Source organism: Phyllostomus discolor, chromosome 2 (genome assembly GCF_004126475.2).
Source record: "Phyllostomus discolor isolate MPI-MPIP mPhyDis1 chromosome 2, mPhyDis1.pri.v3, whole genome shotgun sequence".
In the NCBI taxonomy this organism is placed as follows: Eukaryota; Metazoa; Chordata; class Mammalia; order Chiroptera; family Phyllostomidae; genus Phyllostomus; species Phyllostomus discolor.
The window spans coordinates 203,859,010-203,884,993 of NC_040904.2; the positions used below are offsets into that span (position 1 = coordinate 203,859,010).

The following is a 25,984-nucleotide window of genomic DNA, read 5'->3' on the forward strand; positions in this document are numbered from 1 at the left end:
ATACGCTTGTAACCATAGACGAGAGCCAAGAACAACTCTTCCCGTGGTAAAAATAAACACGTGAATGCTAATTTATCTCCTACTATGCCTTTTATTTATGTTAAATAAAAGTGATGTCCTGCTGTTTCCATTGCAACTAGAAAGGTTTCAAAAATTACAGCAACTCTGCTTTAAAGTTTGCTTCAGAAAGTCGAATTGTCTGATTTAACTTAAAAGTCTAACAAAAAACTAATAAATTCAATTCCATGCAGCAAAATTTAGAAGCCAAATTAATTATTTTGGTGAAACTCTACTTGAGATTACTACAAATTGGTAATGTGTTTCTTTGGTGATATTAATCTGCCATTATAAATCTGATATTGTAAATGATATAAGAGGTATTGGGATATACTGCTTGTGAATTTGTTTTTTAATGCAGTTTTTCCGAAAGGTGAATGCAATTTTAAAAAATTACCTGTAAATTTTGCTTAATTTTAATGAAAGATTCATGTGTACTTAAATTGAATTAAATTCTATTAGTCTCTCAAAGAAGAAGCCTGAGTTTAACTCAGGATGGTTTGCAGTTTTCCACAAGACACTAGCTTTCATGCAGCATTAAAGAAAGCAATCTTGGTGGTAATAAAGTCTTTTAATTTTGGGGAGAGAGGATTCTGTATTTATTGTTACAAAGTTTCTCTGTTTCCCCCTTTGGAATAAGTAATGGATTCTTTTTCTTTTTTTTTCTTCTGAATTTATTGGGGTGACACTGGTTACTAAAATTAAATAGGTTTCAGGTGTACAATTCTGTAACATCATTTGTATATATGTATTGTGTTGTGTTCAGCACCCCAAGTCACGTCTCCTCCCATCACCATTTATGCCCCTGCAACCTCTTCTACCTCCCCCCGCTTCCCTTAAGTAATGAACTGTAACGTCTAAGGTGGAATCTTTACGTTCATCTTCAGAAAGTTGGCGTAAAAATATGTTACTGGGTTCGGAAACCATTCACCTTAGAGTAGAACGATCAGATTTACTTAGACATTTTTTGTGCACTAGGCACTGTGGTAGGTGTTAGGGATACAAAGATACAACGAAGAAAGCAATCTGTTGGAGGAGAGAACCATGTAAGTAGTTTTTGGAATTTCACGCTTGAAGAATTACCATGTAATTCTTATTTCAAATCTGTCTGACTTTTACTGGTATTACAGCTATTCTTTATATTACCAACAAGGAACTTTGATGATGTTACAGGTTTTCTTTTGCCTGCTGCTTTGTGAATTCCCAAACAGACTAAGTGAATGATTTATTGGCATGTTTTTGTAGTTTTGTCATTAAGAACTCATTCTCTGGTTAAATACAGCTGTGGTAATTTTCCAGGTAACTGAGAATTAGACGTGTACTTGGGATTTTGAGAATCTTATGCAGTTTTTAAATTTAAGCTGTGGGGAAAAGACTCCTCATCTCTGTGGTGATTTTCATTAATTTTTGGACTGTGGATTATATCTAGACTGTTTTTCAAAATTGCCTAGGTTAATGCTATAATGAGATAGAAACACTAATGAACTAAATTGATCCACCTGATTCAAATTAGTTGCAAAATAAGAGAATGGGGAGTAGGTCTTCATGAATCACAAGATACTTAGAGTTTGCTTTGCATTGCTAATTTGAGGAGAGAAAAATTTTACCTTTATTAATAAGACAGAACTTGAATAAGGTTATTCACATTAATAAAAAACTGAGTTGGAGTTGAATTTGCGGCCTTTTAAAAACACTTCTATTTATTTATTTGAGGGATAAGGAGATTTTTGTTGTTTTGTTTATTTATACATTCACTGGTTGATCCTTCTCTGTGCCCTGGCCGGAATTGAATACACCTGCAACCTTGGTGTATTGGGGTGGTGCTCTAACCAGCTGAGCTACCCGGCCAGGGCAGATTTGCTGCCTTTGTAATAAGTAGTGAATTCTTATGCGTAGGGTAGAATATTTACTTTTATTAGTATTGCTGTATATACCTTTACCGTTCAGTTTATTCCAGTGACTCTTTAGAATCTGTTGGTATGTAAATTCTGTAAATACAAACCTAGTATTCTGAACTTAGTGTTCTTTACTGGCTTTTCCAACTCTATTATGCTAGTAGAATAAAACAAAATATCTTGATAAATGTGGAGCATTACATGAATAATATTCATTATGGTGAAACAGGTCTAAATGCATATCAAAAACTATATTGGTGTATTTTTAAACAGTTTACTGTGCTTAGAATTAAGAATGATGCTTTTAAATTTTGCTTGTATGACAACACCAATATTTGCACTTGATTCAGGTCATGATTTTTTTTCATAGCTTGTTTATGACTAAAATATAGAATCAGAACATTGAGTTGTCTAAGGAATTATTTTAAGTTTAGAAGCCCTAGATAATAGGGTCAGTGGGATAGTGACTTTTTCATGATACTTTAAAGTTAGTTTTAAGAGGATATATATCTCTGTATATGGCAGCATCTGTTTTTAAAATTATTTTGTCTGTCTGGAAAATTTTGAAAGCTGAATTATTATTAAACTTTGAAACTTTATTTCCAAGAAGTTAAGATATTCCAGAATAATACATTTAACAATGCTTAGTATCTATTTTGCTGTGACTTTTGAGATTATTTGAAATAAATGTCCTGTAATTTTTGTACTTCTCACATATCGCTTTAACATTTACATTTAGAAATTCATGCTGAAGTTCAGCTTAAGAATTATGGGAAATTTCTTGAGGAGTATACGTCTCAGTTGAGAAGAATTGAGGATGCTCTGGATGATTCCATTGGAGATGTTTGGGATTTCAATCTTGATCCTATAGCATTAAAGGTTTGATATTTTTTATTTATGCATACATTTTTAGGACATACTATATCTTGAAAACATAATTACTGAAAATGAAACATATATTATTTGGTATCTAGGGAACTAAAAGAAACATGGAGAAAAATTATTAATTTCCTATTCTCTAAGCCATACAGGTATTTTTGTGTTTTTAAAGAATGACACACATTCAAAGCCTTTTGAGTGTCAAGAATGACAGATTCCAACTCTGAGCTGGCTTTTTTTTTTTTCCGTCAAGAAAATGATGAGCGTTGGAATAGAATATTCAGATGAGGTTATTTTACATACATAGATTTAAAATATACCTTTCAATGAGTTTTGCCAAACACGTACACTCACGTAACTCATATCCCAGTCAAGATACAGGATATTTTTGTCATTTTTTTTTAAGATTTTTATATATTTATTTTTAGAGAGGGAAGGGGGGAGAGAGAGAGAGAAACATCAGTGTGCGGTTGCTGGGGGTCATGGCATGTAACCCAGGCATGTGCCCTGACTGGGAATTGAACCTGTGACACTTTGGTTTGCCGCCCACGCTCAATCCACTGAGCTACGCCACCCAGGTATTTTTGTCATTTTTAAAAGCTCCTTTATGATATTTAGGGAATCTTAATGTGGTAGTAATTAAATACATATATTTTTTATTCTAGAGAGGGAGAAAGAGAGGGATAGAATCATCGATGTGAGAGAGAATCTTGGATTGGTTGCCTCCCGCACACACCCCAGCCAGGGACCAAACCCACAACCCAGGCTTGTGCGCTGACTGGGAATCAAACCCAAGACCTTTCGGTTTGCGGGACAACACCCAACTGAGCCACACCAGCCAGGGCAGGAGTAATTTCATAATGTATAAAATAGGTCACTCCTGCTCTATTCCGTTTTGAGGTAGTTCTGTCTTGTTTTATCTTTAAAACTATAGCCTGTTACCACTTAATAACATTCATTGAGCATCTGTTATGTACTAGATACTGTCCTAAGTCACATACTGACTTAAAATAACAGGCTTTCTTGATATACAGTTCACATATCATCCAATCCTTTGGTTTGTAGTGTATTCACAGAGTTGTGCAACCAGCCCCAGAACCAGTTTTAGAACCTTTTTACCAACCCAAAAAGGAATCCCATACCCGTTAGTCATCACTGGCTGTCTGGTGTGGTGCTAGTGCTGAGTATCGGGTCTAACACAAGTTCAAGTAGAATAGAACAAGTCTCCATTTGTGTGTTTAAGATTTCAGTGGTTCTTTTCAAATTAAGAGGAAATATTCTTTTTCTTTATATAGCTTTTGCCTTACGAACAGTCTTCCCTTTTGGAACTCATAAAGACCGAAAACAAGGTACAGATTCCTAAACCTAAAAATCTATTTTTAAAATGCTTTAATTGCCTACTACAATTTATTTTTTCTTTTATATTTTTACTTATGAAACTAGGTCTTAAACAAAGTCATCACAGTTTATGCTGCACTTTGTTGTGAAATCAAGAAATTAAAATATGAGGTAATTATTTGTATTCTTAAGATGTTAAAAACATGATTTAAAAGGAACTATGTGCTTAAACATATACATTGTGTATCAATATTTATTGAATGTTAAATGAATTATTTATTTAAATAGCAATAGTAATGACAGAATACCATGTACCAAACACCGTGCTAACCCTCTTGATACTTACAACAACCCAGGGAGTTATGTGAGGAATAGATGAGGAAAGTGGGGTTTAAAGAGGCTGTCACTTGCCTAACAGTTTACTGGTGTAACAGTTTGAGTTGAGGTCTGCACGTGTTCAAAGCCTGCCGTATATATTTGCTTCCTAGATATAACTGATATTTTAAAAAAGCTTTGGATTTTTAACATATGCTGTGTTTCCTTGCCCATGAGCAGTCACAACTCTGAACGAAGTTGGTAACTCATGTTTTCTCTCTGTTTCTGGTACTGTGTGTTTGCTTTCTGTCTCCTGTGAACTGATGGGAGGGTGTACAGTAGAGCGCTCAGAGAGACAGAGGAAAGATTAGAGAAGGAACAGTGACTGTCAGTAAAACCTTTGGTACTCTAAAGATAAATTTATGTGAATTATAAGCAGCTTCTGAATTTAAGTGAACTTCTTTGTAAGTGATGTCCTCTGCTTATTACTGACTATGGATGACTAAGAGAGCCTAGGGACTTAACAGCAAAAGAGCACCTTGTAATGTTATTTTAATTTTTTTTAAAACAGGCTGAAACTAAATTTTATAACGGTCTCTTGTTTTATGGAGAAGGAGGTAAGCTTTAAAATTTTGTATTATAATGTTGTGATGCCTTTTTGAGATTGAAATGAACAGAAAGTTGACAGACAGTTCTGGGATTACCATACATATTAGTGTGAGAAAAGCATTCAGATTTTCTGTTGGTTGGCTGGTTTGGTAAACAGGTGAAAAAAAAACCCAAAACCCTGAGTGATGAAGCAGCAGCAAATTCTCTAAAGTCTATTTGTGATATTTTTATAAATTACAAAGCATTGTACCTAGATGAGAATTTTCCTTGAATTTGTTAAATAGGAAAACAGATGGTTACTTTCAATTGGGTAATTAAAGATTTTCTTTTTTATTTCAGTGTAAAAATTCTGTTAATACTATGCAGATTAGAAGATGTACTAATGAATAAAAATCATTTTTATTTTTTGGTATTGATCTAGTTTATATAAAAATTGAAATAAAATTCTTCATTTTGCCTTTTAAAGCCACAGACTCTAGCATGGTGGAAGGTGATTGCCAAATTCAAATGGGGAGATTTATTTCATTCTTACAGGTAATTGATTTTTACTTTTTATTGAGGTTTTTCTTTGAAAACTTTTAGTGAATTGCACATAATTAAAAAAGATTTCTGAAACCTTCAAATGCTAAGAATTTGTACTAGGAGGGTAAGGCACTTAGTTGGCATTGGATTAGAATTAAGGAAATCGTAATTCCTGAAAGATTTTCATAGCATTTTTAGGGAAGTAAAGATCAAAATAAGTTTCTTTGTATAATTTCCTTTATGGACCAACTTTTCACTGTATTTTTAAAAATAATTTAAACTTTATACTACGGAGGAAAAAATAATTTATGCCAGGAAAAAGTTGTTAATAGGGTGATTTAGCTGTTACATGAGCAGCGATGAGGTGTTGAAAGCACATGTGCTTGATGCTTCTAACCAAATGTTTCAATTTAGATACGCTTTTCATCACTACAAAGTTCTGTTTTATTTATTTTTAAAAGATCTTGTTTATTTATTCTTAGAGAGGGGAAGGGAAGAAGAAAGAGAGGGAGAGAAACATCGATTGGTTGCCTCTACCACATGCTTTGACCGGGGACCAGGCCCGCAACCCAGGCATGTGCTATGACCAGGAATCAAACCGGTGACCTTGCACTTTGTGGGATGATGCCCAGCCAGCTGAGCCACACTGGTCGGGGCTCACTGCCAAGTTTTAGTTATTCTAGGTCTTATGGTTTAATTTTTTCAAAACAGTGAAATAACTTTTCTTTCTCACCTATCCATTATAAAAGCAATGCTTGTACAATATGACAAAAGCAAAAATTGGAGATGAGGTAAAAATACCCATAATTCTACCTGCCTCCCGATTGTTGGGTACAAGATGTGATTATTTCATTGAATCAAGCATGCTCAGCTATTGTTCAGATCTTTTATATCATTAGTTAGTACTTTTTATTGGTCTACTTGACCTAATTTGAGAGCATTTTGTTTAAATTACCCTCTATTATGGTATGGGTCAGTCAGAGTCCAGTGTAGAAAACAGTTCACACAAGATACTTCAAAAGAGGAGGTTTTAATATAGGTGGTTGGTTACGTAAAAGTTGGAGTGCTGAGTGAAAAGAGAACAAGGAGGTGATCCAGAGGAAGCAGATATCACCTCTACACCTACAGGGAAAAGGGGAAGAGGTTGGGGAGCCAGGATCTGGGAGCTTGGAGGAGCAGGTGCCTGGAGTTAGTCTTACACCTCTGAGGGACCAGTGCTGCCTGGCTGCTGCTGGCACCTCTGAGAGGGCAGTGTAGGGCTGGCTCCGGAGCAGTGGAAGGAGCTGGGGGCTGGAGCAGTCTGCCATTGCCAGTGGGAACTGCTCCTGCCTGGATTATGTTGATAAAAAACAGGAAGAGACAGGATGCTTTTCCTGCCCTCTAGTCTCCTTTGAGTGCCACCGTTGGCAGAACCTAGCAGGAAGCCTGCCCGGAGGAGTCTTAAGAAACATGATTTGTAGGGTCCCAGCATTGTATCAGTTTCTCCCCCTAGTTTTATTAAATTTTGCATTTTTTATTTTGAAGATATTTTATTTGGTGCATACAGGTTTAGAACGGTTAGTAATTTCTAATAAATTGAATCTTTTATCATTATATGGTGACCCTCTTAGGCTATGATAATATGTATATAATATATAATTATGTCAATATATACTATATATAGTAGTTAGCTATAGTATTGCTATCAATTTGTTTTGTCTGATATTAATATCACTGCCTCAGCTCTGTTTGAGTTATCATTTTCTTGATTTATCTCTCTTCATTCTTTCAAGCTTCCAGTGTCACTATGCTTTGTTTCTTTAAAACAGCACATATCTGGTTTTGATTTTAATTGGCTAATTCTATTTCTGTCTTAGATAGTCTATTATATATTGGGAGGTATTTCTGCCTCCTTTGTGCTGCTTGTCCTCCATTTTTCTGTTCTTTTCTCTGCTTTTATTAAACGTGTAGAAATTTAATAAGAAATCTAAAACTGGAGCTATTTATTTAAGTAAAATTGAAATCCATTATTTTCATTTTAAAAATGTTACATTGTTTTTGGATTTCACTGACAGCTGCATAACATTTAATTTTTAAACATTCAACAAATGTTTTATGAGCGTAGACATGTTACAAATCATTCTTGGTGCTGGGGATACAGCAGTGCACAAAACCAGCAGAAATTCCTGCCTCTGTAGCGTAAAATTTAGAACAGCACAGGTTTAATTGGGTTTTAAGTATGTTAGGATATAAACTGTTTCTATAGGTTTAAAAGTTGAGAGCTTCTAAAAAATTTTTAGGAGGTGTGGGACATGGTATATGCAAGTCAGTTTTTTCATCTCAAACATATTCCTAAGATAAATTTTCACTTGCCTTGTGCCAGTTCTGTTTATAAATAAGGTTAAAGGTAAACATGTGAAGTTATGTGAGAGTGATTTCTGGAGAGCCCTTTCCCTTCATCGTCATACTTTCTAAAACTGGCAGCTTTTGTGCTTCCTCATTCATTCAGATGTTCATTCGTTTATTCATCTGATAGGGCAGAAATTTATCGAGAAGCAGTCGAGGGTTCGCTGCTGTGCTAGGCACTGGATATTCAGAAAAGGAATGAGACAGTCCTTGTCACTCAGGAGTTACATGGGTAGAACATAAGACTTAAACTAGAAGAATGAATGAGATGCGGGGGCAGAGAGGCAGAAGCGACCTTGGGATGCTGGAGTTAAGAATTGATTGCTCGAGGGTTGCTTGAAGTTGGCTGCAAGTTAACAGGAGTTATTGGAAAACTGTTTTTTGTTTTTGTTTAAACTTGTTACCCTAAAATTCAGTCAGAAATGGTGACATTTAAAAAGCAACTTTGTAACATATACCCAACTTGTCATTTCAGGAACTGTCTTGTTTTGTTACGAGGTGCTATGAAGTGGTGATGAATGTAGTCCATCAGTTGGCTGCCCTCTATATCAGTAACAAGTAATGGATTTTAGAAATATTTTTGCGTTTATAATGGAAATACAGGAAATGTTTTTCAAAAACTAGCTAATTACCTGAAATAGTTTTTTGTTTGTTCACTTATTCATTCTTTCATTCTCTTATTCAGCATTCTTTAAACACTCATGATATTTCAAACCCTATTTGATGTGTTTAATGAAGAAGTGATAGGTTAATGAGTCACAGTTTTTATCATGGTGATGAACCCATTATCTGTCTGAATGAGAATGTGGACAGAGTAATCATAAAGAAATATGATTCTGTAGAAAAAGCCTAATATACCATGTTCCCTCTTCTTACTCCTTTCCTCCCTGCATTATATTGAAGGTTCCCAGGCTCATTAGAATTACATGAGGTTTCTGATAAACTGCAGAATCTTTAGGAGTGGGGTTAGGGAATTGACATAAAAAATTTTTGTGAGTAATTCTGATAATCTTTCAGGTTTGGGGACCACTGCCCTGCATTCAAGAAAAATCAAATTTTCATAGAGTTCTTACCATTCTTACTATTACAAAATAATTATTTTGCATGATTGATAGTCTTTACTTATAATTTCCCCCTCTTACTCTAGTCTGTGACAAATAATGACATTTCAGTTTCTTATGGACCACATGTACAATGGTGGTCCCATAACATTATAATGGAGCTGAAAAATTCCTATCACCTAGTGACATAGCTGTAGCTACGTCATAGCACAATGCATTACACAAATACTTACCATTGTGTTATAGTTGCCTGCAGTATTCAGGATAGTAACATCCTATGTTTGTAGCCTGGGAGCTGTAGAGGAACAGAATTTGTTACACTAAAATACGTCTGTTAGGCCTAAAGATTATTTTAAAAACAGCAGACAAGGGAGAAGCTCTGAAAACCAAGCAGAAGTTATTCTTTGTAAAAAGACATTTAGATTTGTAAGGGAAATCTTCAATTTTAAGAGTGTCTGTCACCCTGTACTAAAATAAAATCTCTCTTACTAAAGGGATGTCTCAGCCTTGAGCCCAGGGGGTAGAAGGAAATTTATTTTTCTGCCTTTATCGAGAAATAGGCTATAACTTACAGCCAAGGTGTATTGTAGTCTATACCATCTAGGTTTGTGTAAGTGCACTGTGTGATGTTTGCACAATGATGACGTCCCCTAACGACGCATTTCTCAGACCATATCCCTGTGGTTAAGCAGTGCGTGGCCGTATTTAATGACACTTGACAATAACTTTGCTGAGGTATGTGACTAGGGATTCCCAATTAGGAGAAGAGATGACTGAGGCCCCGAGGAATTACTTTGCCAGGATTCCATAGCTGTTTAGGTACTGTCTTCACCAATCCATTCATTTCTGTTCTAACATACCATGCTACATCCTAACTCTTTCATAAACTGGAAGACAGTGTTAACTGTCTCTCATGCTCATGTTTACCCCTCAGTCAGGTATTCATGTTCTGTCCTTTGACCGAAACCCTCCCGTGGCACCAGGGAAAGAGCACAGCTCCCCCGGCCACGGCAGTGCCTGGTGTGCCCTTCGGTCCTTAGTGTGCAGACCCTACCGCCACACCCTGCCCCAGGGAGATGAAATTTATTGGAGTGTGCGTTTAATTTTAAAATATTCTGTCTTGTGGAATAGATGTGCTTTGATATATAAGTACTATTTTAAATTATTTGCTGTTGAATAAATTGAATCTCTAGGAGGTAAAATTAAATTGTTTTGGGGCTTTCGATTTTGGTGTAGTCCCAGTTGTATGCACTGTTTTTCAGTAGGGATGACAACTCAGAAATAGTTTGGGTAGGATAACAAAGATTCTAGTTGGGAATTGGGAAATCCTAATCGTTTAGAAAGAAATGAATATCAGTTTTGTTATTTCTCGCCCTCCCTCCCTTCCTCCTTCCCAAGCTAGATCCCACGTATTGTCATATCCCTATCCACGGAGTTGGATAGAGGCAAGGATACTCCAGACTCTGTATGTGTAAGTTAGTTCCCTTTTTGGGAAAGTGCAACATTACTTGGGTAGTAATTACTTGGATCTCTTAAATTTTATAGACTAAAGCTGAAATAAAGATAAAGGCATATTAAAATCCCAAGAGCTCCTGCTGCTATGTGTGCTCCTTAAAATAAAAGTGAACTATGACAAAAAAAGATATATTTTTTTAACTTGTGTATTTTTTTTATTATAGAGGTGCACCCAAAATTATAGAGACAACTGGAGTTCATTTTCAGGTAAAAGTAATTTAACTTGATCTATAAAACTGATTGTTACTTGATTTTACTTGGGAGTTTGTATGATTGGGGATTGCAACAATTATAGCAAGAGTTTTAAAGGATTGGTTTTTGAATTTGTTCTCTTTCATTTGTGAAGCTGATGCAACATTACTGACCCACCAGCAGTGTAACTCTTAGTTTTTCCCAGTAGGGGCCCAGTGCAGGCTCTCCGAGTGCTGTCTTTGGAGAGTGAAACAAACCTGCAACATCACAGTTAATGATGAAATACTCAGCACAGTGTTTCTCTATTTAAAGCTAATTATTCCATCTGAGGATTAGTAGTTTCATCTGTAGTTTAGTAAACTGATTTACCCACTGTTTTAATTAATTCAGTAATTAGCTAAAATGTGTTTAACTTTAAAAATTTACATGAAGCTTAACTTCTAACTAGTGATTAAATGGTAATCATTAAAGGTTTTTTGACAGACTATGTATGAGCACTTGGGAGAGCTGCTAACAGTTTTGCTTACCCTGGATGAAATTATTGATAATCATATCACATTAAAAGACCACTGGACTATGTATAAAAGGTGAGCCAGTTAAAATATTCTCTTTGTTTTGGTAAAAAGTAAACAAATATAAATAGGTAAATCCTTTATAAGACTTGGAAATATGCGTTTAGAAAATCTCATGTCAGATGTTTTTATTTTATTTTTTAAAATTTTTTAAAAAAGAATTTACTTTTTTTTTTAAAGATTTTATTTATTCTTAGAGAGGGAAGGGATTTTATTTATTTATTCTTAGGGAAGGGAAATTTATTTATTTATTTATTTACTCTTGGAGAGAGAGAGAGAAACATCAATGTGCGGTTGCTGGGGGCTGTGGCGTGTAACCCAGGCATGTGCCCTGACTGGGAATTGAACCTGCGACACTTTGGTTCGCAGCCCGTGCTCACTCCACTGAGCTACGCCAGTCAGGGCAGATGTTTCTATATAGATATAACCATTCTTTAATTTCAGGTGGGTTCATTTGAGAGTATGGTACACTTGTACAAAGCATCCTAACTCTGGACCACCTCAGGACTCAGATTGATTTATTTTTTCCTTGGTTTTTATTCAAAGGACAGTTGTTTTTCCTGAGTTTAATTTTATTTCATTGTATAGTCCAAGACTTTTTTTTAAGTCAACACATTTTATTTTATTCAATCTAGAAGTTTACTAAATGTCGGGTATCTAGAGAACATCAAGCATCTGAATTTAAGATGATATAAAAAGGAATGATTAGAAAATTAAATGTATTAGGGTCTTTTTTTTTCTGGCTCAGATTTTTCAGTGCATAGAGCCAAACAAATATAAATATGAAATTTTGATTTCTGGGAAAATTTTTAATTAAAAAATTTATGGTCCTATAATCTTCCACAAGGTTACTGAAATCTGTCCATCACAATCCTTCAAAATTTGGAATTCAGGAAGAAAAATTAAAGCCATTTGAAAAGTTCTTGCTGAAGCTAGAAGGGCAGTTACTTGATGGAATGATATTTCAGGTACGAGAGCTGTGTCATTGTGTAATTAATGGGCGTATGTTCAGAATTATAGTAGGATACTTTTATAGCATACTAGCGTACTGTTGAATATGTTTTTCTTTAAAAGTGCTTTGTCTTAAAACATTGTTAGCCTACTAATATATAATTATTTCAGTATCTAACAGCAAACAGAATTAGTGTACTAGTTGTATTTGGAGGGTGAGGATTTTTTTTTAAAGTGTATAAAAAAGTAAAGCTCTTCAAGGAATAAGACCTAAGCAGTCATATTACTGTGTCTGTTGTTGACCTCTAGATTGGGGTTTGTGAAACTCCCTTTTCAGAGTCTGTTTAATTCTTCCAAGGCTCAGAGAATATGATTTGGATCCGCACAGTCCAGGTAGCTTCTAACCACATGTGGCTATTTAAATTTAAGTTAATTAAAATAAAAAGTTTACTTCCTCTGCCACACTGACAACATTTCAGGTGCTTAGTAGCCACACATAATTTAGTCATCACACTGTACACCTTAAACTTACACGTTTTTTTGTCAATACTATCTCAGTAAGGCTTGGAGAACAAATAGCCAGATATTGTTTGTGGTCAGCCACCACATCAGATAACGCAGATGGAGACCATTTCCGTCATCACAGAAAATTCCGTTGGACAGCAGTGCTATGGGTGGTATCTACCAGAAGTTGCGTTACAGTCCATGTAGTATCTGCTTCAGGGTTGCCTTTAATTTATATTTTACATGACCACAATTTTAACACATTCATCCAAACTCTTGTTTAAAACAATTTAACTTGAATCCATTAGATTTAGAAGGTAATTTTTTTTGTCATTGTTTTTCCAGGAGACATTTCTACACATGCTGTAATAAAGTGCTAGGAAAGTAATTGTAAACAGAAAAAATAAACTCTACCTTTAAAAGTACAAAGTAGATAATAAAACATGTTTTCTAGTGCTTCATCAGATGGGTCTTTTATACATCACTGAGTATATCTCTTCATATTAAATTACAAAATTTTGTATTTAGTTTTATTTCACATAACTGGTACTCAAATATATAAGTATATGTAAATTTTCTACTCAAAAGGATTTAGATAGTAGATCAAGGTAAAAACCTGAACTTCAGTGCTAGTAAAATTGAAGTGATTAATGTAGCTGTTCATTACACACTATGTTTAAATTTGTTTAATAGATTGTTATTCAGAGTTAAATTTCTTTTTAAATGTTTCCTTTCTAGGCTTGTATAGAGCAGCAGTTTGATTCTCTGAATGGAGGTGTATCTGTGTCAAAAAATAGCACTTTTGCAGAAGAATTTGCACATAGTATTCGCTCAATTTTTGCAAATGTAGAAGCCAGACTTGGTAATGTATAGTGCATTCTTTGGCTTTTGGTTATAAAGTTTGCATTTCCTTGAAAGTAGAATTTTAAATATGCTTGTTCTGTTCTTCTCTCATGTTATCATTTTTTAAGGAGAGCCTTCTGAAATTGACCAGAGAGACAAGTATGTTGGAATTTGTGGTCTTTTTGTACTACACTTTCAGATTTTTCGAACTATTGATAAAAAGTTTTATAAGTCTTTATTGGACATTTGTAAGAAGGTAAGAACTTGCAATTTTTATTTTTTTAATTTGAGTAGATGACAAAGATTTTGGATAAAAGTGAATATGTTAAAATGTATTCTATTTCTGCTTACAAAAAATGATTTTTGTAATAATTACAAAAATATAGTCATTAAAAAAGCTCCTAGCATTCTAGAAATAAATAATATAGTACATGAAAATACTTTATAATTCTACATAATGTAAATAGGTATTAGTGGTGGTTTTCCAGATTTTTTTTCCTATACACTAACTTTGTATTACTACTTTTCTCTCTTCTTTCTCCTGTTGCCACTTACTCTTATTATTGAAATAGAAAAAAAATTAAAAAAAATTTTTTTACATTTTTACTGTTTTCATGATGTGGCACTTGATTTACTAATTGTAAATTTAGCCCTGGCCAATGTGGCTGAGTTGGTAGGAGCATCATCCCATAACCAAAGGGCTGTGGGTTCAGTCCCTGGTCAGGTACATAATCTAGGTTTGCTGGTCTTATCCCTGGTCCAGGTGTGTGTGAGCAGGTCCGGGCAAGTGCAGGAGGCAGCCAGTCAATGTTTGTCTCACACATTGATGTTTCCCTCGCTCTCCCTTCCTTTCTCTCTAAAAGCAATTTAAAAAAATGTCCTTGGATAAGGATTTTAAAAAACTCAAAATTTAGTTTGTATGAAGAATCAAGTGATATGTGACCATGAGAACCCAGCCATCTTGGGTATTTATTTATTTATTTTTTCTGAATGCTAATATAGAGTGAAAGTGAAGACCATGAGGATTTCCGTTTGATTCTTTTGCATGTATTTGTTCTCATGGATCTTAAAATCCATGGGAGAGGGTGCACGTGTGCACATGTGCTGCGTTAATGCTTAGGCAGGATGAAATTACTGTCATGCTCTGTACCAGACACTGGAATGCCTTAACTATGCCACAGTAAGATAATTTGTCTCCTAATATGTAAATGAGTATTTTTTCATGATCAATTTTCTTGAAATAAATTGTCTTCCATTATGTATTATAGAACTATTAAACAACTTATTGTTTAGCCTTCATTTAATGATTTGTTTCCTCTTATGGTTACTGTTTCAGGTACCAGCCATCACTCTAACTGCTAATATCATTTGGTTTCCTGATAATTTTTTGATCCAGAAAATACCAGCAGCTGCCAAACTTCTAGACAGAAAAAGTCTGCAAGCCATTAAAATACACAGAGACACTTTCCTACAGCAGAAAGCTCAATCACTGACCAAGTAGGTTTAAGAAGTACCTATAATGAAAATATTTAGATATTTTATATTTTCAAAGCTTAAGCATTTGAATTATAAAATCAAACATACTTACTCATTACCAGGGAAAAGGTTGGGCATTCTCTAGGAAATTTATTTTCTAGGAGTTTTCTTTGTTTTGTTTTTAAGCTTACACTCCATTTAAGATTTAGGCAAATTACACTTTTTGGAGAGGTGTGCATGTATTTATATACATATATACATGTATGTACACATGTACATGTATATGCACACATATGTGCACACATAATTTTTATCAGATGCATTAAGTAGTTTTTGTTTAAACTGAAGTCTATGGTAGATGTCATTAAAACATTTTGTGTCCATGGTTCAATGTTGATTTTTGGAGGAGTTGACTTTAATTTTATGCACTTTTCTTTAATTTTAGGAAACTAATGTAGATATATATTTAAAAAGTTAAAAACTAAAGGTTTAAAGGGAAAAATAATTTCCACCTGTACCTTAGTCTTCCTTAAAAGAATGCTTTTAGTTTCTTCTGATACTGACCTCTGATTTTTTAATTCTTATTTTGTAAATTTTCAAATGTACACAAAATAGAGAAAATGCTATAAAGAGCTCCAATGTTCTCATCACTTAGCATCGACAGTTAAATTTACTGCACATCTTTACTTGAGTGCAGTGCTAAAATCACGTGTTGACCTGGGTGAAGGTGGTAAGTGACACAGGACTCGGCCCCTTACCCTGTGCAGGACACAGTTTCTCTCTGTGACACACTGAAAGGGTAGTAGGCGTGCTTACCCACCTTCTCTTGGTCTTGGCTATCGAGGGGAAATGGGGCCACTGCTACACGGTGGGGGAAGGATTTCGTCAAATACAGGAGATCCCCTAAGCAGGGCGTCCAACCCGTGGCTTGTGGGCCGCATGTGGCCCGGGATGGCTGTGAATGTGGCCCAACACAAAATCGTGAATTTACTTAAAATGCTTTTTTTGCTCATCACTTTTCATTAGTGTGTGTTTGTTTAATGTGTCGCCCAAGGGAACTCTTCTTCCACTGTGGCACAGGGATGCCAAAATGTTGGACACCCCTGCCGTAATCTGTGACTAAAGCCAGTGGAAGGTGACAGCTCAGTTCAGGCAGGACTACTTACTGCAGGGGGTTCAGAGCTCCCTAATACACTCTGGAGCAGGGTTGAGAGGAGATAAAGGTGTAAATTTGGATTTAGGTTAAAGGGATGAATTCAGTAAGATGGGGAGACTGGGATCAGGGTTAATAGCAGTAGTTTAAAAAAGATGTGGATATTTTAGTTATCAGAGGCTTAATATTCTTTAACAGTGTGATATAGTTGCTAAAAATGCCAGTACATACTTAGATTACATTAACAACTATATCCAGCTTATGGAAACTAGTGGTTATAGTATCTGTACCACAGGAGTTGGTAGTTTCATTGAATTCTTACTGGTCAGATCCTAGTTTGGTGGTACCACGTTTTATTGTACAATAAGAGGGTCACAAACTGTAGCATCCCAGGTGAAGTTGAACAGGATGTCTGAAGATCTGAGAACCATACCCCTGAAAGACTCATTGAAGAGTCTGTATAGTTTGGCCTTTAAAAGAGAAATCTGAGGAAGACGTGGTGGGTGCCAAAGTATTTGAGGGGCATTCAGGTTAAGGAGGGAACAGATTTGATCTCTGTAGCTTTAAAATGTACTAGAACTAAAAGATGAAAATGACAGGTAATAATTGCTAACATGATTGAGCCCTTAGCTATTTAGTAGGCATTATGCTAATAAAGGCTTTAACACAATGCCTTATATAAAACCTGTAATAGTCTCATGTGGGAAATAATAACTATTCAATACTTTTGATAAGCCAGCAACTATTCCAGGAATTTCACGTATATCATCTTCTTTAGTCATCAGAAAGTGATATGAGGTAGATATGGTTGTTATTGCCATTTTATAGATGAGAAAGCTGAAGCACAGAAAGATTAAACTTACCAAATTTAACCAACAAGTAGATGGCAGAGCCTGGCAGTCCAGCTCCAGAGCATAAGCTGTAAACTTCTCAACAGCACTGTTTTTGTCCCATTTTTGATAGAAAAATGAGGCTTAGAGAAATGGGTTTTGCCAGGTCACACAGCCAGGTACATAGAGGGCGTGCAGACCCATGCCAGTCCTACTCCCCAGCCTCCAGCAGCCTGGTGTAGGCTGCTCGGAGCGGCAGGTGCTGTGCGCTCTCACCACACCTACGTGGGCAGAATGTAGATGACCGTCCGTCCAGGGTGCTGTGCGAAGTGAGTCTTGTCTGGTGGAAGGCTGAATAAATTGACTTCCAGAGAGATCCCACTGATAAAATGTTATGTTTCTAAATTTTGATTCCGAAGATATGCGGTCACCATGGAGCTGCACAGATTTTCAGTGTCCTTGCACTTCTGCTGTGCAGGGAAACTCCACTGTAGTGAAACCCAGGAGAGGGGGATGTGATGAGCATGAGCTTGTCTGACATTTTAGAAAAAATCGCGGGTGGGCTCAGAGCTGCCCCAGTCATGCTCCAGAGTGCATCATATAAGTGAGGACGAAGCGGTGGGGACAGGTTCCCTGCCCCACACTGTACACCAGACCGCAGCTGGCCAGGTGCGCTGGCCATCTCTTGACTGGGGTCCAGGGTTTGTAGGGTGCTGCCTTTCGCTTTTCATTTACAACCATTCTGACACTGGGAAACTGATGTTGGAGGATAGAGGTGTGAACCTTCCTTTCAAACCCCCTTTTCACTTACAGGTGTTGAGACCCTTTAGTGGTTTATGTTGGGGCGGGAGATTTATTTTTTTCCTGTTTGTATTTTCTAATGAAGCTGACAGTGTGACATTGGCCATCTTTGTACTCCTTTTGTCGGTTAACCTGCTTTTTAAAACTTGAAGCAGTTTTATTTGTATATATTTGCAGGAAACAAGATCATCTGGAGGCTGTATAGGGGTGGTGGTCGGAGTGACAAACTCTGCCTTAGCCAGCATGCTGTGGTCCAAAGCTGAGCGAATACTCTTAACTGTGTGTTAACCTTCTTTATAGTGTTACCGACATGAGTGCTGCTAGGGAAGGCCCCGCAGTCCAGGCCCTTCCTTGTGTCCTTGCTCACCACTTTTCTGTCCTCTCCTGCACGTTGTAACCCTGCTGGGTCCTGATCACAGTGTCCCGCCTCAGGAATGGAGGCATTGCCCTAGTGCTCTTTCTCTCTGTCCCAGACTTTTCAATCGAATTATCCACAAGTCAGATAATACACTTGAGCACCACTGGAGGCGAAGCCAGAAATACAATATTGGTGTCTTTTGTCTGATGGAATTCTGGCTCAGCAGAAACCATTTTTTCTCAGAGGGTAGGGTTTCACCTCCTTAAAACACATCTATTATAAATTTTGGTGTAATCCTTTAGACTGAGTTCTTGAGATGATCAGATTGCTTGGCTGTATGGCTAGCCAAGAACCTCTGTGGGACTTGAGTCTTAATTAAGTGGGTCTCTTCAGTCTCTTGCCCTGACGTACTTACTGTGCTTCAGCTGCTTCTCATCAGCAGTAATGGGCCATTTCTCTACCTGCTCGTAGCTGGAGATAGTTTTTAGGGAGAGTTGGTGAAGTCAGGTCCCACAAAGGAGAATTGTCCATTTTTTGCACACTTGACTTTTTTAAAAAAAGTATGGTTTAAACAGCATGTGGGCTAAAAGTTCCTGTGGTGAGTGATTTGAGATGCATTGGTAGAATGCTTTAGTGTTTGAATTCCACATGCATATAATTATATTAAGGCTTTCCAGAGGGGGAAAGCTTCCTAGATTGGGGGTTTAATCTTGACTTGCTGACTGACTTATTAGTGATATGAAATTCAGCACATAACTTCTGTGTGTCAGTGTACTCTGAAATGGAGATCATAATACCTACCTTGTAAAGGTAATGTGAGGATTGAGCTAGTTAATTTGTGTAAAGTGTTCAGAACAGTGGCTGGCATGGGTAAGCATTCAGTCAGGACTGACTTTTCAAATTCTCACCACTTCCACTTTCCCGTTCTGGCTCAAGCTGTCATCCCCTTTCTCCGCATTGTCACAGCAGCCTCCTAAGTGGTTTTCCTTTTACCATTATCCCCTTTATAGTTTACTTCAGCATATCAGCCACAGCGTCCTGGTCCTCTGCAGCGTTAGATCGAGTCTCCCTGCTCACATCCTCTAGTGAGTTTCCCCTGAAGTCCCCTCCGCAAGGCTCTCCCCACTCGCCACTTCTCCTCTCTCCCAGCCCCCCATCTGTGTACCTCCCTGAGCTGCTTTTCCTTCCTTTTATCCCTGCGGTTTGGGCTCTACTCACTTGTTTGGTATTAGTTGAACGTGCCAGACATATGTTCTGTTTTAACATGTTTTACGTTTGCTGCTTCACTAGAATTTTCTTCTCTTACACATGTGTATGGATTACCCATTCATCTTTAAATCTTGCTCAGAATCACATTTTCAAATGAGCCCACTTTGATCACTGGGGTTTTAAAATTGTACCAACCGTCCCGGTCCCTATCCCTTTTCCCTGCTGTATTTTTTTTTTATGCCCCATATCATTTGACATCTTAGAAAGTTTAGTTACTAATTTCTTATACAGCTCCCCTTTCCAGAATGTAAGCTTCATGGGGGTGGAGATCTTTGTCTGGTTTTCTTTACTGCTGATTTTTGTTCTCAGTGCTGAGAAACAGTGCTTGCCTTATATAGGCATTCAGTAAGTATTTGTTGAATGAATACATTATATATGTGTGTATGATATCTATTTTCCATGCCAGTAAGACGAAGTGGCTGCCGCAAGGAAATATTTTATCCCAACCAATATGAAGGAATGGAAGTACATTTTCTTTTCTGTGCTTAGTAACCCCAGTATTTTCCTTTGTTAGAGATGTACAGTCTTACTACGTCTTTGTGAGCTCGTGGATGATGAAAATGGAATCTATTTTATCTAAGGAGCAGAGGATGGATAAATTTGCTGAAGACCTCACCAATAGATGCAGTGTTTTTATACAGGTAGTTCCATTCTCTTAGAATATTTTGAGTGTCATTTCTTTGTTAATCTAATGCACAGAAGGTACACTTCAGAAAAACTGGAAATGATAGGATATGTTTTTGTCTATAAAATTGAAATTGATTAGGTTACATTTGGATCTGTATAACATTTATTATTTGTGATTGATTAATTTAGATCTTCTAATATATGCATTCAAATTCCTACATTCTCCTCAAAGCAGGACCGTTTTTGCTGTATGCCGTATGTTTTGATATGTTGCATTTCCATTATCCTTTATTTAGTTGAAAATATTTTAAAATTTTCATTGTGATTTCTTTGTGGCTTATTTGGAGATTTATTTTCTAAGTATGAGGATTTCCTTGTTACCCTTTTATTATTGATTTTAGCAATAATTTAAGTATTTTGAAATTTGTTGAGATTTGTATGATGGCTCAGCCTATGATAGCTTTGGTAAACATTTCATGGGCACTTGAAAAGAATGTGTAATTTGTATTCGTTGGTTGTAGTGCTCTGTAGGTGTTCAGTAGGTTGGGTTTCCAAATGATTTTGTCTGCACAGTGCACCAGTTACTGAGAGAATTGCGTTCAATTCCCTCACTGGTACTGTGGGTTTGTCCCTTTATCCTTGCAGCTCTGTCAGTTCTGTTTTATGTATTTTGGTACCACGTGCATAACGTTAAGAATTGTTTTATCTTCCTAGTGAATTGAATTATAAAGTATCCCTTTTTTCTTTCATTGTAGATCTGTTTTGTGTGGTTATAACATAGCTATCTTAGTTTTCTAGTAAAGGTTTACATTGTATGTCTTTTTTGATCCTTTTACTTACAACGCGTTTGGCTCCTGACATTTAATGTGTGTCTTGTATAAGCAGCATGCATCCCCCCAGCCTGATGGTCGTAATTTTTTCATTGAACTCTTTTCTATGTATGTTATTACCGTTGTATTTGGATTTAAAACTACCACCTTACTAGTTGCCTCACTTGTTCTAGGTTGCTTTTATTCTCTTTTTTTCTGTCATTTGAATGTGAATACTGTTGTTTTTTTTTTTTTTAGTGGATACTGTAGAGATTTTAAGCTGCATGATTTACTCATTCAGCTCCAGTGTACATCAGTTTTATCACTTTGCAGACAGTGTAAGGAAGTTAAATCGCTTTAGTTCTCTTTGCCCCCCTCTCTCTGTGCTGCAGCTGTGTGTTTTGTTCATGTGTTTTAAACATCACAAGGTATTGCTGCTGCTGTCTTTGTAGTCAGTGTTCATTTAGATTCACCCACATTTTTACTCATTGTATTGCTTTTCTTCCTTCCTGCATCTCTTCATCCTTCAATTTATGGAATGCCTGTTAGTATTTCATTTAAAATGACTTTATTGATGAAATATCACAGTTTTTTTTGGTCTGAATGTGTCTTTATTTTAACTTCATTTTTTTTGCTTTAATCTTTATTGCATTTTCCCCATTACCCGTCATTCCCCTTATACCAGCCTCCCCCCAGCAGTCACCACACCATGTCCATGAGTCCTTTTCTCCTTTCTGCTCAATCCCCCCGTGACCCCCTCCCCTCTAGCTGTCATCCTGCTCTCCATCTGTGCGTCTCTCCCCATTTTCCTTGTTAGTTTTCAGTTTGTTCATTTGATTCCACATATGAGTGAAATCATGTGGTATTTGTCTTTCTCTGACTGGCTTATTTCACTTGGCATAATGTTAACTTTATTCTCGAAGGCCGTTTTGCTATCCACAGAATTCTAGTTTGGTAGGATTCCTCCCCCACCATCCCCCAGCTTTTAAAGCCTCCATTTTATTGCCTTCTGGCTTCCTCTGTTTTTTTTGAGAAGTCCACTGTCATTTTTGTTGCTTTTTCACTGTGGTCTTTCCTTAACTAGTTATAAGATTAACTTCTGTTTTTTAGCAATATTACTTTGATGCACCCAGGTATAATTTTCTTTGTGTTTGTGCTGCTTACGATTTGTAGAGCTTGTGGAAAATTCTCAGCCATTAATTCTTCAAGTACTGTTCTGTTCTTTTTCTAATTTTTTTCCATGTTAATTTTATTTTACTTTTCTTTCTTTACTTATTTCTTCCTTTTAGTAGTTTCCAGTTCTCTTCTGAAGTAGTTTTGTTTTATTTCCTTCAACATATTTGGCATAATTATTTGAAGCTCTTGTCTAATAATTTCATTATCTGGGTATTTCTATTAGCTATTGTTTACCTCGTTTTTGGATATACCATCTTTTTGGATGGCTAGTTATTTTCTGTAGTGTGACACATTATGTATGAAAAATTGTGGATATAATTTGAGGATCTGGATACTGTTTTTCTTCTTCCAGAGAGTTTTTGTCTTTCTCCTGGTACATACCTGGTCTTGGGCAGCTTGTAACAGGTTATCTCAACCCAGTTGTACATGGAGATGCCTGAAGTGGGACCTAAATCCTCTGGTGGCTGGTTTTTTTCTAGTTCACCCCTGCTTTTTAGGGGGTAGTTTTTTAGGATCCCAAGCCAGAGCCTAGTGTTTACCTGGATTCCCATTTTCTCCTTGTGGGCCATGAACTCTTACTTTTATTCCCCTTCCCTTCGAGTGAGGGGTTGAAAGATAAGCTTGTCCTCTGCCTTTATCTTCCCCTTGTGGAAGGGAAGGCAGCCTCACATGTCAGGCTCACTCTTCCCGGTTTCCGTCTCCTCCCAGAGCTTGGCCATAAGGAACATAAATTTCCCTATTTTCTTCACAGTTTTAATGCCTTCCAAGAGATTTTCAAAAATGTTTTACCCAGATTTTCTAGTTGTTGTCAGTGAAAAGGTTAGTCCAAATTATTTATTCTGCTGTTAACAGAAACAGACTCCAGGTGCCCCATCCCCCAAATTTAGATTTTTAAAATATTGCACATCCTTCGTGTATATCCATCATAAATTATTGAGCACAATCTGGGAATGGTGTGATACCAGTCCATGAGTTCTGTATCTTTCCCCCCTGCAAAAGAGATCCCCCACTTTCTGCCTGCCTTTGAGTTACACTTCTGCTATTCCTTGTTTCTGCTTTTTAACCTTTCCGTGCTGCCCTGCACTAGGGCAGAGTCTGGTGTCACAGTCCTGTAGCTGACTGTGGCTCTTTCCTGCACGAATACCCCAAGCTTTGGTCTTACTGCCCACTTTCTTAGGCTGCTGCCCTCTCATTTCTTAATTCTCTTAATTTAGCACATCTCTTTACCACAGAGCTGTAACAGGTTCAGGGAAATTCCCACCCCACACCGAGTGTCACTCCTTTAGTGAGCTGCTGCTGTTACTGATGGGAGAGGGCTGGGTCTCTCACACGTGGTGGGGCAGGAGCCGGAGGTTGAGGATAACTCACATGTAGCTTCTGCCCCAGCTCCTTGGGTATGTCCACAGTAGCTTTATTGTCAACAGTAATAAACATGAATAGTTTAGCTTTATTCATAACCTACGAGTGCATCTATCTTGGCCCTTTATAAGCTCAGCAAGTCTCCATCCTTGTCTTTGTTTTTCTGTACCCTCTGCAGTCTAAATTAAAAAAAATATTTGAGGAGGAGTATTATTTGTCCTGTTTTCCTATTCCCTAATGTTTCCTTGGGTTTATAAGCACTATTTTTTTTAAGCTTCGTAAGATCTGTGTTCTTCCTTCATGAATAGAAGGGTGGGAAAAAATCTGTTCTTATTGGGCTGGAAGGAGAGAAAGTCTGATTAGCGCCAGCGTGGGCAGGGAACATGGTAGCCGGTGGATGCGTATTGGCCTCGGTGAAAGTGAAGGGGGGGGGGGTTGGCTTGGAACTGAGAGTACATTTGTGTGTAGGTATTGGCCAGACGGCAGCTCTCTTCATCCTCACTTTTGAATTCCTAGCTTCTTACAGTCCTCAGTTCTTGTCTTAAGCTGTAGACACATAGGAGTCTTTAACTTCTGCCTATCTTCTTGCTTGGCAGGTAAGATACAAATGAATAGGTATCTTTCTGACACCCAAATAATTTTTCTGAAGTGTTTTTTTTTTAATGTAAGGATTATGTAATGTGATTATAAACAAGAATTTCAGCAATACTAAACTTCTGGAATGTGCTAGATTAAAAAACTTTTAAGGGCTGCTTTGAAACTTAACCACAATGTACATAACATTGTGTGAGGAAGAGTATTTCAGTATTATGAGAGATGGCTTTAAAATGGACTTTAGAAATACTAGTTATTGGTGAGTTGTGGAATAATTATTGCACAGAGATTGAAATTGTGAAGAAATAAAATATTTTCTCGTGATTTTAATCATTGTTTTATTTTATTTTTCTAGGGCTTCTTATATGCGTATAGTATTAGTACCATTATTAAAACCACAATGAATCTTTACATGTCCATGCAAAAGCCAATGACCAAAACCTCAGTTAAGGCATTATGCAGGCTTGTTGAACTTCTCAAGGTAGGTTTGAGATTGTTTTACCTTGCCATTATAATTTAGAAATGACCTGGGCTTAAATTAGGATGATCTTTTAAGGTTTGACTTTCTGATTATATGAGAATAAAAAGTTATGGGAAAATGTACTTATCTTTAAGTGGGACAGAGGAACTAGGCATCGAAAGAAATTTATGTTAACATTCTGTGAATGGCTAATATGTTTAAACTGTATTAAAAGTTAACATGTAGTGAGACATAAAAGAAGGAACATGAAAAGTTTAGCCTAAGTATTAGTAAAGATTTACTCATGGAAGTTTTAGACACATTGTATGAGTTAAAAAAATTATACCCTTGTACCATTGGCTGTTATTTTGTGGTTTTCAAATACATATGAGGATAGTCAACATGAGGCCATATGTATGTATATTTTGTAACTTAGAGAAAGTGTTGTAATCTTGTGATATGAATGAAGAAGTTACTTGTGGGAGTGGTCAAATGAATTAAGAACCAGAGTGTACTTCAGGAAATAATGATATAATATTTCTTCACACATTCTATATAAATAAACAAAAAAAGCCCCTCTAAGTAGGAGAGCCTTTTAACCTTTTTTAAAAATTGAAATTAAGGCCCTGGCTGGTGCAGCTCAGTGGGTTGAGCACTGCAGTGAACCAAAAGGTCGCTGGTTCGATTCCTGGTCAGAGCACAGGCCTGGCTTGCAGTCTGCTTCCTCATTGGTGGCGTGTGGGAGGCAACTGATCACTGTTTCTCTCCCTCCCTTCCCCTTCTCTCTAAATAAAAATAAAATCTTTTAAAAAATTGAAATTAAGATTCGCTAGCAAATTTCTGCTGATAGCTTTTAGATTTGCTTAGGAAATAGATTTTTTTTTTCAGATTGTGCCTTTAGCTTTTTAGTCTTTTTTCTTTAACATGTATTATCAGCTCTATTTTTAAGAAATATAAATACAAAAGTACATATATATGTGTGTATGTGTGTATAGGTACATACATATCAAATATATCAGAATAATTTAAAAAGATAAACACTCAAAAACCCACTATCCCAATTAAGAAAGAGAAGAATGTTACCTATATTTTCAAAGCCCCCCATCTCATCCCCCCAATCGCATCTTTTCCTGCCCCCTCAGGAAACTATTATCCTGCATTTTATGCTTATCATTCCCTTGTTTTTCTTTTTAGCTTATCACATGAGTTTGGGTCTATAAACTATTCGTCATTTGTATATGTTTTTGAACTCTATACTAATGGAGTAATACTTCATGTGTTCTTTGACTTACTTATTTAGAATTTTGTGTTTGAATTTATCTATGTTGGGATGAATAGCCGTAGTTCCTTATTTTTTGTAGCTGTGCGGCTTTCCTGGTGATGAATTTTTGGGTTTCCAGTTTTTGCTGTTATAAACAACGTTGCCTCTCTTGC

At 36.5% G+C, this 25,984-nt stretch overlaps 1 protein-coding gene across 1 annotated transcript in view; it reads left to right on the top strand.

The window, feature by feature from the left end:
• Window positions 1-25,984, top strand: part of WASHC4 (WASH complex subunit 4) — a 55,054-nt gene that overhangs the window by 631 nt on the left and 28,439 nt on the right. The window contains 14 exon segments of the mRNA XM_028531893.2: window positions 2,692-2,831; window positions 4,127-4,180; window positions 4,275-4,340; window positions 5,056-5,101; window positions 5,560-5,627; window positions 8,476-8,558; window positions 10,741-10,783; window positions 11,252-11,355; window positions 12,188-12,308; window positions 13,534-13,657; window positions 13,767-13,894; window positions 14,975-15,135; window positions 20,040-20,166; window positions 24,446-24,571. Of these exon segments, the coding sequence (XP_028387694.1) occupies window positions 2,692-2,831; window positions 4,127-4,180; window positions 4,275-4,340; window positions 5,056-5,101; window positions 5,560-5,627; window positions 8,476-8,558; window positions 10,741-10,783; window positions 11,252-11,355; window positions 12,188-12,308; window positions 13,534-13,657; window positions 13,767-13,894; window positions 14,975-15,135; window positions 20,040-20,166; window positions 24,446-24,571 (1,391 nt within the window).